The 14,516-nt window shown below is 35.8% G+C and overlaps 1 protein-coding gene across 5 annotated transcripts in view; it reads right to left on the reverse strand.

Moving 5' to 3' along the window:
* The window catches only part of LOC309602828 (3',5'-cyclic-AMP phosphodiesterase 4D), a gene marked incomplete at its 5' end in the record, with an annotated part of 548,873 nt that overhangs the window by 156,103 nt on the left and 378,254 nt on the right, over positions 1 to 14,516 (reverse strand). Inside the window, one exon of one of the 5 annotated variants that reach the window (XM_082336819.1) lies at positions 2,661 to 2,725. The exons of the other annotated variants lie outside the window; for them this stretch is intronic. Coding sequence (XP_082192945.1) covers positions 2,661 to 2,725 — 65 coding nt within the window. Of the gene's footprint in view, positions 1 to 2,660; positions 2,726 to 14,516 lie in introns of those variants that run through there. 5 annotated transcript variants of the gene reach the window in all.

Here is a 14,516-nt window from a genome sequence, read left to right on the forward strand (position 1 = left end):
CTACAGACCGTACTGTCATGCTAAGCAGCAGCCAGCCCCGACTCAGCCAGCTTTGCAAGAGGAAGCATCAGCACAGCCTGGGCTCACCTGCCTATCCTCAAAGTCAGCTCGTGCACCTCTTCACACTACCAGCAGGTGATACCCTTTGGATGCTTTGTAATATCGATACTGAAAAGAATATCACGCTTTTACGACATACCCTGACGTTATTGCATCTTTTGGACAGAGGGTGAGTGTGATTTCAGGGAACCAAGAGCAGACGTTTCCCTGCCTTGTCTCTAAGTCTGTTCCATCCTCTCACTGGTCTCCGTGTCTTGGGAGCCTGATTTCTGTTCTTCACGGGAACTTTGTTCCCATGGGAAACTGCAGTGCAAGGGCATCCTGGGACCATGTCTCTCAAACCCTTGCAAGATGGATATCCATACTTCAGTACAACCCTGTCACTCAGTCCCTATGCTCCTCGGACCCACAGACCCCGCTGTGGCTTTTCTTCTCACGTCCTCCCATCTTCTCTTTTCCCCCAGTCACCCCTGCTCCTCCAACACACAGCAGGATTGCTATGTTAGCAGATAAAGAAAGGAGAATTGCATATATAGCTCTCCCTGCCTCCTGGCCTGAACATCCATCAGTGCTCCTGACTTCATCACGCTACTTGTCCCTAAAGCATTTCAGTGCTGTTTAATACTGTGGTGAGACTGTAGTGTCACTGTTCTGCCCCACAGAACTGCAGGGAGAGGTGCTGACCCACAAGGACAAACCCACAGACTCCCGAGTCTGGTGATTAAGAACACCAACCAAAGTCATGCAGGTGATTTGGAAACTGGTCCTGCTCAGGCCCACCATGAAGATTCCTGGGTTGGGCGGTGTGGGTAGGGTGGCGCACCTCTGCTGCCACCTCCCCGGATATGGCTGGGAGCTGAGCTCCGCGCGAAGTGGCCAGCAGCTCCCTCCTCTTCTCTCCTCCCTCTGCACTCCAGTTTCCCTCTGGTCTCTGACTGGGGCAGGGCTTGCCTGGCTTCGCTCCATGCTGTCAGAGAACAGTATGTACCTTGTTTAGTCAGCCTCCAAGGATTTCCCTGAGAGCCACCTCTGAGCTCAGGTAGTGCTTCCAAACAGCAGGGTACCAGAGGACCCCCAAGTTACAATTAGCAGAACAGGTATTCTCACGTACCAGATCAATGTTATAACTAAAGGCATTGGCAACAAAAGGGAGGCAGGCAGGTATTTTGGACAGAATACTTGGTGGTCAAATTAACCTGCACATATCGGCTACAAGAATTTTTTTCTTTGAAATGATTTCTTTCTTTCCTGCAGGAATCAATGGAAGAAGTCAAAAAAGAAATAACTGAAAGGCAGAATAATTAATGAGAAAGACACTGATTTATTTGCACAGTTCTACATAATAATTAATGTATGTATGTTTTAGCTCACTACCGTGGAGACACCCCACACAGTGTGACACTTTAGCAATATATAGTTCACCGACATTGTATTACTTTATTACATTTTTGAAAAGATACAGAGCCACAACTTACTGAGTTATTTCAGCAGAACTCTTCCTTAGCAGTTTCTGAGAACAACTGGGACTACTCTTTAGCTTGAGTAGTGTAGTTATTTCATTTTCTTTTAATACAAAGTGGTTTTAGTAAAGGATAACAGGAAAAAATTACTAACTGCTTCAATGGTAGTACTGACATGGCTTTAACTCAGAACCAAGACTATTTGGAACATAAAGTTTTTAATAGGCTAATGTTTAATTAACTTGATATATTTCCTCACAAAGAAATGTATTTGGTTACTAGTCTATCCCACAGTAACACATCAGCCATTTATTTCTAAACAAATGCTATATTTTAAAATACATCATTTTATACCACTTAATTACTGCCCTGAACAATTAGTCTATTATGTGTTTATTGAAATGATGGTGGTTTTATTAAAAACACAGAGAGAGGAAAAAAATGCAGGAGACATTAAAAGCAAAGAGGGAATTTATTTCATATACCCAATAGAAATCTGTCCTGTCGGTGCCTATTAAGCTACATAAAGCATAAACTTCTCACAGGAAAAAATAATTAATGAAAAGACAGAACTTTGCTCATTTCAACTGAAAAATCTGCAAGAAAATCATACACACAGATGACTATTACAGTCTGCTTCTACTCCTCTGAGCCTCTGAGAGGAGGGGAAATGCACAAAGTATAACACAGCACAGTCTCACATATGCCACTATAAAGTCTGTCTCCTCCCAAGACACTTATCTCTACCAGTCAGTCTATTTATGTAGCAAAACTACGTGTAAGTATCCCAAAATAGCTCACGCAAACTATAGCTTCATTTTACCCTCCAGCCTCCAGAAGTGCAAGCTTTATATTATAACTTTGTTCCTGAAATAAATGTACTGAAGATTTTTAGAAGGTACCTGTAAGTGCAAGGACTGAACATGACTAGTGAATGGGAAAAATGTGTGTAATGGGTTAAAAAAAAAATGCTACACACAATATTGTACAAGAAAAAGGTAAATAATTTTGTTTCTTACTATTAATTGTGAAACTCAATAGCTGAACATCTTCTAAAATCATGTAGCAAAATCTATCAAGTCAAAATTAAACCCTGTGACTTTCTTGGGGAGCTTGAAAGAAACAAACTGAACACGTTACCACATTGCGTCGGCAGTCCTTAAGGAGCTGGTAGATCGGGATCTTGGCTTCATAACAATGCTCATTTTGAAAAATTCCTTCAGTATTTCTAGAAGTCAAACATCAGTTGTCCTTGCAAAGCTCATTCTCAAAGTACTCCATCTCAAAGTTTTTTTTTTTAAATCCTCTGCTTTTTAAAATCCTTGAAATCTGTCTCCTGTAATAATCCAGGCTGTGGAGGAAGAATTCTAACACGCTGCAACTCCTTCCTTTTTCATGCTGAATTTACTCTAGCACTGTGCTGTTCGGAAATGACAGTGCTTTTCTCTTCTGTCTTGTATTGCCCTGGGAGGAACTAGTCTATTTTGAATCTATTCTCCCTGCAGGTCACATGGGAACAAAGGCAGCTGAAAAGAGTCTCTATCTCTTTCTTGCAGTTTGATAACAACAAGTTTAAAGGTCAATCACATTAAAAAAAAAAAAGGAACAATACTCATGGATAACAAATGAAAGGAAAATATGAATATAAGTTACAGTAACATTAGTGAGTTTGCAGGGAATTTCCACTTAGAGACGTGCTAGATAAATTAGTCTTTGTGGAGTAAAGAAAGGAACAAAGAGTTTTCATTCCACGTTAATTAAAAACCTTTCCTAGAAATTTAATTCTTGCCTTTCTTTTTCTCCTAACCCTTGCCTAGATACTGTGAATAAGTACTATAGTCTAAATTCACAAAAGAGAAAGTATTCCTTGTCTGAAAGACGTTCAAAACATTGTGGGGAAGTTAAGTAAAAATAAAATTCCTTGTTGACTGTTAAAGTCAAACACACATACAGACAGCTATTGTTATAAATCACTGAAGGACAAAATACCTCAGTTAAAGAACTCTAACATGATGTCCTCTCTACTGTACTGCAGAAAGAGATTTTTTCTGTTACAGTAAATACATTAATAGTTTGTGCATTACGAAGAAACTTGCATTTATAATTTCTAGCCAAAAACTTATCATAAAAGCTTTTAGAGTTAATTCCTTTTAGGAAATTTTAGTGTAAGCATATTTGGCAATGTCAGTGTTGGAAGAGAAAAAAAAATGCAGAGAACTGGATAGTGAATATACCACTTAAATTATACATTTTGAATTTGCTCTAAACTGTGTTAGAATTGCTTTTAAACTGAAAGAGCAAAGTTATTGCTCAACAAGTGGTTACATGCATAATAGCCATTCCTTCGTACAGTCTTTGCAAGTGTTGCAGTATATTACGTTTGATGGTAGTGCAGCTAGGTTAATAATGAAAGCAAGCTCTAAAAATTGTATTTATAAAATTTATATAGACCTGGCAAATAGAAGGAAAAGATGATAAACAGGCTATGCATTAAAATATCAAAATTTTCATCAAATAGGAATGTGAGTAAAGAACCTTTGCACTTGATTTTGTAACAGTACAATAAAACGCATTACCAACTACATTGTGTATCAACAGGAAAGATCCTAACTGCCCTGGAGGCTTGTGCCAGTCATCTGCATATAAAGTGCTCCACAATAGCAGAAGGAATGTTAATAAGGTTTCTTGCTAAGCAATCTGTTCTTCCTGTTTTCTGGTGCCTATCTTTCAAATATCACCTAGTGGTTAGCACAGGAGCTTTTGTAAGAGTCCTGTGGAATCATAAAAGTTAACCTCAAAGTGAAAAAAGCATCTGTGGAAAATTTAGCTCAAAGGGTCATACAGTCATGGGACCTTTAGTAACAGTTGGGTCTGTCACTGTGCAGGTCACACGTCTATAGAAGTGGAAATAAATCAGGCACCATGTTGTGAAACTTTTTCATTCCTTAAACAGATGGAATAGGTTACAAAGAAAAACAAAGATCATATGAAATAGAGGTGCTGGGTTATTACAGAGTAGCTGGCCATTTTAAAGCTTTTTTTTTTTTTAAAGTTTGCCTGATTATTTAGTATTGATAAATATCAACATTATTCCCATATCAATGAAGAAACACAAAATGAAAAAAAAATAAAGCTTTTGACTAAGAGTTTTCACAATACCATACTGGAATAGAATATTCAAGAACTACTTCTGCTGTGCCACACAGTATATAGCTTAGGATGGTTTGTTCTCAAAAGTATATCAGTCGAGATGCTGCCTCTTACTTGTAATTAATAGAAATATAACTAGAAATATACTGTAGTATACTTGTATAGTAAATATTACTATACAATATAAATACACTGTAGTTACAGGTACTTACATAATTACGGTAGTGTTTTCCAATGCAGATTCAGAAAAAATAGCCTGATTGAGAAGCAGATCATCAATGAAGGTAAATACTAACACTTATTGCTAACATGCTTTCTTTTTTGGTCTTCATCAGCTCCTTAGAAATAAACCTCTGCCCTCCAAGTGCCTGCCAACTTGGAAAATGTGCTATTATGAAATATATATTAATTAGCAACAAGAAGACTACAGTATTGCAACCATATTCCACGTAGTCAAATCAGAGCCTGTCCTCAGGTGGCAACCTTAGAAACATAGGCTTCCTGCAAAAAGGAATGTATCAGTAGCAGAGGGAGCTCATGGTCCTCCAGGAATGTTAGTTTTACGTGAAATTCAAAAATTGACTTTGGTGAAGCTAAAAAAAAAAGGAGAGTTTGAGAAAATGAGGCATAAAAAAGAGCAACAATAAGCAATTTAAAAAAACTTTAATTTTTCATCTGGACTGGTATCTCGCAAGACACATGCAAAGCAAAAACCAATTGTCTGTAATTTCTCAGCTCCATTAGTGGGAAAAGATTTTTGCAGAGAACCCAGGGATTTGATAGTCAGTATAAGAAAGACAAACCTTTCCTAGAGAAGTTTCTAGGGAAACTATTAGACCAAGTTTGGCAGTTAGCAATAGCGTCTAATTTGTACATACATCCTGTTGTGCTACCATTAATACCAATGGCAGTTTTACAGAAGATTTAAATAAAAGATAAGAGCATAACAGTCCACTGTGCTCATAGAAGATGACACAGCATTTAATTTAGGCCTCAGGTCTTGGTATGGGGTCAAATAATATAAACTCTCAATTTCTCATAATTTGAGGAATTAAGAGAGAAAGAAATTAGGAGAAATTAAGAGAATAAAGAGAGAAATGGCTATTCCACTCTGATAGAAATGGAAAATTGTGATATAAATTAATTGTTAAAATAGCCAGTAAGAAGCCATTAGCAAGAGAAGTAAATGAACCTTCTCAAAGACATAAGAAATCACAGTATCAGATTCAACTTCATTATAAGAGCTAAAACTTACATATGGAAAGACGGAAATGTATCTATGTTAACTGGAAGCATTCTTTTTTCCAGAACAATATTTTATGAGTAAGAGCTACTGCATTTTATGTTATTAAATCCAAAATGCCAAGATGCAAATGCACAGATATATATTTGAAGTACTATAAAGAAGATAAATATAAGCATATTCATTATTGTACACTACATGTGTGCATGGCTTTATAGATGCACGTATAATATACATAATACATAAACACAAGCATTTATTTGAGACAAAAGCAACAGACATTTGTAGCATATGATTTGTATGAGTAATTCTGTAACTTCAAAAAAATCTTATTTCTTTTGATTTTTGGAATCCTTTTTTAGGGCGGCAGAAACAAAGGCTCTCGAACTGAGCTCTTGTTAGTATGCCATTACAGTCAAGGCAAGTGTTGATTGCATAATGGAAATAAGGAAGAAAATACTTTAAATTAATGAAAACACTAAAAGATGGTGCCATTCAGTACTGCTAAATACACTAATAATAAAAGCAGCAAGAAAAGCACCAATATTTTTTATCTGCATGTATCCATTGACTGAGGTTTTGGCTGTATAGTTAAGCTGTCTAAGGTAGAAAAGATACAGAAGTAATTACAACGCCAATAATAAAATGTATGCAGGATTCAACCCACTTTGAGAATGCTTGTATCTTAGTTACTCATCTTCAAATTAGTATGTAATTGAATTAAACCAGTGTTACATTGCACAAAACTGAAAATGAAAATGAATTGGAAAGAGCATGGCTTAAGGAATGAGGTGCAGGACTGACTGTTCTGTTTCATGCTTGAGAACATCTTTGTCTTGAGAGTATGGAAAATTTGCTTAAATATTCTGAGTTTTGGCTTCCTCATTTGTAAAACTGGGAATAACGCACATCATGCTGCTTGAAAAGTACTTGGACATCAAAGGGCTGAAAAGATGCAATAGGTACCAGGTTATTATTGCTGTTGTTGTATACAAGCTGAAGAAATAGATTCACAATCTTCCTTTTTAAGACAAAGTGAAAAGACCCTGTAGTCTGATAAGACTCAAGTTTAACATTGTAAATTAAACCTGCAACAGCTGATACCACTTTTCTTGTTTACTGGGATGAAAAATTCAGGAATTTCTAGCAAATATGCATTGCTTTAGGACACGTAGGAACACTGGCAATGTATCAGCAGAAACAGAATCCTGGAAGCCTAGCATCAAGCCTTAACACGTAAAGAATGACTGGGCTCTTAAGTATGTTGTTTGGAATGCTCTTTAGCAAATGAAAGGTATACAACAAGCTGCTGCTTTTTGATGTGCAATTTTAGTTTCATTATAAATTTGTTTCAAACAGGATGATTAAAGTATCTCTAAAAACCTGGAGCTGGGCTCATTCACTCAGGACTATCCCCAGCATTGCTTAGCTACTGTTGCATCTGGTCTTGTGCACACTTTGTATCTTTCCTTTCTTTTCTTCATATACGCTTGCCAGTTTACATGTTTATAAGAAATATAGTTTTCAATATACAAATATGCACTGAGATCTGAACCCAACCTTTCTAATCTCTAGGAGCACATACTCCACAAGAGGAAACATTTTCTCACAAGCTAAGCACCATACCAGTTAGTTTTGCTAAACTGTGAGTTGCACAGTTCATCCTAGTTCATCCACAGCAGTAGTTTATCCTCTTAGGTCCTGTACTTCAGAACAAGACTGAAGGACAGAAAAGATTAACAAGATGTTTTTGTATTACCTGCATAGGTGGGTTTGAGAACTAGTAATGCAGATGTAGATTCAGAACAGACATCTTTCAAATAAAAGCATTAGAGCAAGAGAACTAGAGAAAGAAGTTTTTGACCCACAAGAAGACTTTGCCACTGCTCACCATAGCAAATGATTTAAAAAATATTCTTTTGTAGGGTGTTGACGGAATGCCAGAGAATTAAACTGTGCTGTTCATTTCTAGGTAACAGGATATTTCCTTTTCACTAGAGCGACTTTATCAAAGATGAAAAAGGTATAGGTAATTACATAAGTAAAATAACAGAAAAATGTAATAATTACAGCTTAGAATTCTTAAGAATGGAAAAAAGCAAACCAAAGGGCAGAGAAGAAATACAACATAGGTCATTAGTGTTTCCTTTCTATGTTCATTTACCTTTAGCTGCCTGGATAAAGCTACCTGACTTATGAATAAATATGGTTTATTTACTCAGTGATTACAGTGTAAATAAAATTACTATGTGCTCTACAAAGGCTTTACCCAGACTCAAGCGTGCAAGGCTCCTCATAAGTAGCATGGCAAAGAGGGCCTTATATGAGGATACCCTCTTACTGCCATGATGCCTTGTCTGAGGATACTCAGTCTTGGTACCCTTTGAAACTGCCAGGTGCTGCTGCCTGAGCTGTACCATAAGCAGCAAACGATGCATGTCTTGGAGAGAGGCCTTACAGTGCCTCACTCCTTCACATAGCAAAGCCAAGTTCTTGATATCTGCTGGGCTGAAAACATGTCCCTCTGCCTTTATTCTGGCCAATTTTCATTTGATTTGTTCTGTTATGTGATTAGAGATTAGCAAATTCAGTACTAACTGACCATTGATGGTCCATGTAGACTCGGTTGCAGAAATAAAGCTTTATCAGAATAGGTCTAGTACCTGTGTAAAGTTCCGTTGCTAGAGATTCAAAAAGAAAAAAAAAAGAGATAATTTTTAGGAGTAGAAGAATATTTTTTTTCTGACAAACGTTACAGACTAGGAAAACAGTGTGAGTTTGTGCTGTCAGCTATGGCTGTTGTCTATGGTTACATCTGGCATTAAGGCTGGAATAAAAGGTACCTGCTAATGTTGGACTAATACTGGATAACAGTGAATAGTCTAAAATTAAATACTAGCCCACTGAAAGACTTTGGACTTGAGCTGAGCTAAGACTGCTTGGTGTGTCAGGCTGTTTTTCTCTTTTTTTAAAATAAGACATAAAAAATCCCCCCAGATATTCAACCATGTCTCTCTCTCTCTCTCATATACTATAAAAATATGGTTTGTATTATGAAAACAGTCTTTTATCAGCTCTAAATGGACATACTGCAATAATTACAGAACTAATTACACTGTTAAAGGGAAAATCTATTGATGTTCCCATGAGGCCTTCTGTTTCTCAACTATTTGCTCCACACAAAATTAGACTACAATTTCTTAGCTAAATAGTTGCTTAAAAAATAAACATTGGTGGTTCATACTTAAGTCAGTACAGAGTTAAGCAGTAGCTATGTTTTCTAAGTGCAGTACGTCAGTCTTCTTGGCTAGAAGAAAGGTAGAGACTAATATCTTTTTCTCTTTTGTTAATGAAGCAGTGGCTGCTAGGAAAAGCAAGAGAGAACTGTATTCCTTTTACAAAGATTTCATAATTAGGGCTGGTCCTGGGCAAAGTTACTGTTAAGTGTCAGGCTTACAACTTTGAGAACAATGATATTTTGTAGGATATATCCTCTTTCATCATCATCCTGTTCAGAAGAATAGGATAGTTCTGCTGAATATCACTCAAATGCAAAAGTAGGAGATTAACTAGAGACATCTGGAAGGCACTTAGGAATACCATCGTTTCAAGAAGACTATGTATATATTTCAAGAATACAAAATATACCACCATTTCAAGAAGACAAAATTTGTATATACAATCTCAAATTTTACACATACATTTAAATTTTAAGTATGTTAGCTAATTTTATATATTAAAGCACTTTTTTTTCAACTTTATCTTGTGTAGAACAAAAATCTACCATTAACAGCAAAGCTGTATTCGACAGCCAAACATATTCTAAAATAAATACGTTTCAGTAACACTTTTGCCTTTTTGGAAGCAGAGAAGCAATCAACTTTTACTATCAGAAAGTCTTCCTGAAAACAAATCTCAGGTGGGGTATTTACATCACTGTAAAAGCACAGTTCTCTACAAAAATTGAGAGTGGATTTCCCCTTGTTCTTCACTGGAAACTTGGCATGCACAGGTATTGGACCATGACCCGAACAAGTCAGACACAGATAAGACTCTTGTTTGGTAGAATGACATCATCCATACTTTTAAGTGCTTCAGAAAAAATGTGAGGAAGTAAAATTAAATCTAAATTATTAATTATGCTACCAAACCTTTCTTGAAGAGGAACTACATCTCTAGGGCATTTGTGTTTCAAAAAATCCACTTGAATTTGTATAAAATTCTCTAATCTTGTTTATCTCCTATTTGTTTTCGAGGCATGGAAAACTCCAAAGACTTAATCTAGCTAGTACAGGGAGAAGAAAGAAAAAGCAAGAATTTTACGTGAACACTCAGAAGTATGAAATTTGCTTGATTTTTAACACAAAATTGTCAAACTCAAAACTGTAATTGAAAGAAAAAAGCTATGTGTTTAAAAATGTGGCAACTTATTAGAGAGCATTGTATGAGCACAAATGAAGGTTAAATTGAGAGTACATATTACTTGACATGAATTATTCACTAAGAACTAAACCAGGCACACTAAGAAAGAAATTTTCTCGCTAGCCTTGATCTGTCAGGTTTGGTTGCTGATTTAAACTGGTCAGCTAGGCTCCCGCTATAGACAACTCTGATAGGTACTTGCTGGGGTAGTCTATTTCCCTAAGTCAGACATCTATTTTAAGACAGAGAGAACTGCTCCTCATAGCTGTCTGTCTCTCTGTGGACTATGGTTGCCTGCCTATTTTACATTAGAAACCTAGATTTTGGGTGATTCAAGATATGCTTGATAAATTCTATGGTACCAGCCTAAAAACTGTAACCTTCTATAAAATGTTTTTTTTTTTCCCTCTTCATTCTCTTACTTGTCACAGTTGAACTGAATGTAGATAGGATCAAAAATTTTGCTTTTATAGAAATGTAAATTTCAAAATATTTTCATATTTGGCCTCACATCTTAACGTATTTGGATCGCATGAGATGAACAATGTCAAGACATCACCTCCCCAGTCCATAACGAATGTACTAACTACCATGGTTCAAAAAAGCTACACTGCTGACCTCCTGCCCCTTCCTCTCCACAGGGGGGAAAAAGTAAAGTGATCAAAAGAAATATATGTATAGTACATCAGCTATGCCTACCACTTAAAACTTACATAAGACTGACTTCTCCTGAATACCCAGACATCTGCAAGGGGAGATAGAGTGTGTTATCATGTTCACTGATTCTAAATTTATCCCCAATTTAGTGCTATTTTATTAGTTCTATCTGAACTTTTTATTTCATTTTTATCTATCTGTTTGAATTTTCCCTTATTAGAAAATGTACAGGCATAAGAAAAGGATGTTGCAGAATAAATCTCAAAGAAACTGACAGCTACACTGATGGTTAAATACCATCAGAGATGATGACAGCCAGAAACTTCACCTTGTTATGGATGTATAAATTGCATCAATTAGATGCAAGCATTTTGGTATTGCCAATGCAGTGCCACACTGGGCATGGACAATGTGCATCTTTCCTCTTTGCCCTTCTAGGAATAAAACAAATACTTCATGTGTAATCATATTCCTGAAAATATGTCATAGCTCAGCATATTATATAGGTTTCCATAGAGGCATATTTATATGTAGGACAGCAATTCTGAAACTAGCAAAGTTTTACTTAATACTTAGTTAGTGTTTTCCTTTCACATACTCTAATGATAGCCTTCTAATATAGCAAATCAGTCTTTCCTCTCTTCTTGATGCTCTTTCAGTAGTTGATTAGCAAAGCTATCTCTATTTTTAACCACTGAATCAAATCCAGCTAACTCCCTTCTAGAAGTTTGCTGCTGTGTTAAATGCAGAAAGAATCTTTAATTAAAAAAAAAGAGGAAAGGCACAAATCTTTCTCTTTCTTGATTTAGTTTTTTTTTTTTTAAATAAAGGGTGTTCATCAACCTTGTAACACCACATTTCCTAAAAAAAGAATCATCAATGCAATGGGAAGTCCTACCTGTTCGTTACCCTTCTGTGATCAACATGTCTGCAAGTCCATTACTGATGTACTACTTCAGATAATTTTCAATGATGACAAAGAGCAGTTCAAATTGATTAAGGGGACTGGACTTAACTCATTCCTTTTCTAACAAAAGAGTACCTCTAAAAGAATACAGATAACCAGGTGTCAGCTTGATAGCTTTTTAAAGTTCCAACACAATGAACCCTAAATATTAAATTGTCACTTCTTTGAGGAAACATGAAACTTTTCTCTCCTCTCTTTTATAAATCAAACTAACTGAAAGAAACTTTTCCTCTAATAAATTTTCCTTTAGAGGAATATGCTTTTTCAGATAACATAACCTTTGTCATGGTAGCTTTTTAGAAAGATTGGATTTACACATTCTTCATGAATGTGTAGAAGAGCTACATGGTCATGATTGTTACCTGCTATAAAATCAATTATGTCTCAGTTGTAAAGTACAAAAGTTTTAAAATGTTACATCAATTATGAGTTTTGTCCTCTAAATAGCTGTAATTGGATTGATCTAAAACTCACAGATTTTTAGTATTTAATATGCTTTTGTATCAATCAATGCTTCAAATGACCTCCTCCTGACCAAATGTTATTTTCATTCTCCTTGAGCTCTGAGAGATTTTGATGCCAGAAACTACTCCCTGACTCTCTTCTCACATTTCAACTCTGCTTCCCAATTAGAATCTTGTTTTCTTCTCTGTTTTACCCTCCATCTTCTCTGAAGCTAATTCCATAGCCCTCTGTTTTTGACATCTTCTTTCTTATCCACTACCTTATTGTTAACTGTTCTTAAACAGTTCCAAACACCAGGTTTGTACTGAGGAGCCATTATGTAGCCTTCTGTATTAAATTCTTACCTCATTTTACCTAGCCATGCTTCTCATACCATTTTCTGATATTTCCGTAAAGCAAAACATTAAAACTGAGCTTTAAATGAGCATTATCTCATAGGCTTTTCTGTCACATCAGTAGCACTCTCACTTATTCATGCTATCCTAAAATGTTTTCAGTTTTGATCTTTTGTTTTGGCCAAGGCAGCCTTGCTATAGCTCAGTATCATTGCTTCCACTTGGATAATATTTCTAAGAATTACTCTGTCCAGAGTCCCAAAACATGATCAGACCTTTACTCCCCACTGGACTCAGCTGGTATCACCACTTCCTGGGCAAAAAGACTCCCATGTCTTTCTGACTCATTACTTCAACAGTATAATTCAATTTGTATGTCCCTATGTATGGCCCCTTCTTGTATGAAATGTATATTTTCTACATAAATTCAATTGTCTTTCCTCTAAGACATTTTCATCTCCACTGTATCTATTAGTTTGTCAAACAGTTGACTTTAGTCTGACAATAAAGACTGCTTCGGTCACCAATTTTTTTCTTCTTTCACAAGCATTTTGGGCTTTTCATGCAGACCCTGTGTGCAGGGAAAAAGACCCCAGCAAATTTTATATCCCCTCAACTTTCTCTTTTAAATTACTCCTCAAAACATGCTCTTCCTAGAATGGCCAGAGAATGGCCATGTCTGACAATGGCTAGAGAACAACTTGGACTTCTGTTTTGTATAAGCTTGAGTAAAATCCTAGGCTTACTGTGGTCATGGAAATTTTGCTACTTCAGTAGATCCAGAGTCATGTCTGCATTTTATAGTGACTACTTCTTCTCCAAACACGTTGTTCGAGTTGCCTTTTTACTATTGCATCATATTTCTCACAAAAATCATGAGCTCCTTGGAAAAGTATGTCTATGCCACACCTTGAATCTGTTTTGCACATGCCTGAAACTTGAGAATATTCAAGAAATTAAGAAACAGTTATGCAAGGACTAAATTAATTTTAAATTATTTTAAGTCTGTGTTGAAGTTAGTCACAGATAGAGTGTAAAATTAGAGTACACGTATTAAATTGTGTTTATCGGTTTGCTTTATATAAATAATGTCCTTGTGCCAATTTATAGTATGCTGTATTGGAAAACTATTTAATGATTTTATAGAACTTTACAGTAAAAATAAATCTAAATTGCAGCAGTTATTATTTGAAACTACTTAATTTAAGCAGCATGTATAACAGAATGTGCTCACTATTGGTTGCTTTAGAGACCTAGAAGCTCTATTTCAGTGTGTTTGCATGAAACCTAGAAAAACTAGAGTCAAGTCAGCATTTTCATTCTACTGTCAGCATTTTACATGTAACTTTGAAAGGTGGTTTGGTTGGTTTCTGTTACACATCCAAGGGAAGGTTAAAAAATAAAACATACTGGGTTGCAAAAAACATTCTGAATTGTTATTCTCTTTTAATTCCAACCTTAAATTACCTATGAAAGTACTACAAAAAAGAAAATTCTCTAAGCATATGTGAAAGTTTGCCTGAAAATAATTGATTCACTTATAGAAAATTTCAGAAAGATTTAGATCTACAAATATTTCAATAGTAGTTTTTTCTTTGATATTCATACACAATTTTAACAATTCAGAAAACTATGTTATATTTGATATTATAAACATTGTTAAAGACTACTACTGACATGAAATGTTGGCTGTAATAATATCTTCTAACATGTTCCATGCTCACAGGCACATATTTCATAACTATTATCTAACTTGA

This window comes from Platalea leucorodia (assembly GCF_965183815.1).
Source record: "Platalea leucorodia genome assembly, chromosome: Z".
In the NCBI taxonomy this organism is placed as follows: domain Eukaryota; kingdom Metazoa; phylum Chordata; class Aves; order Pelecaniformes; family Threskiornithidae; genus Platalea; species Platalea leucorodia.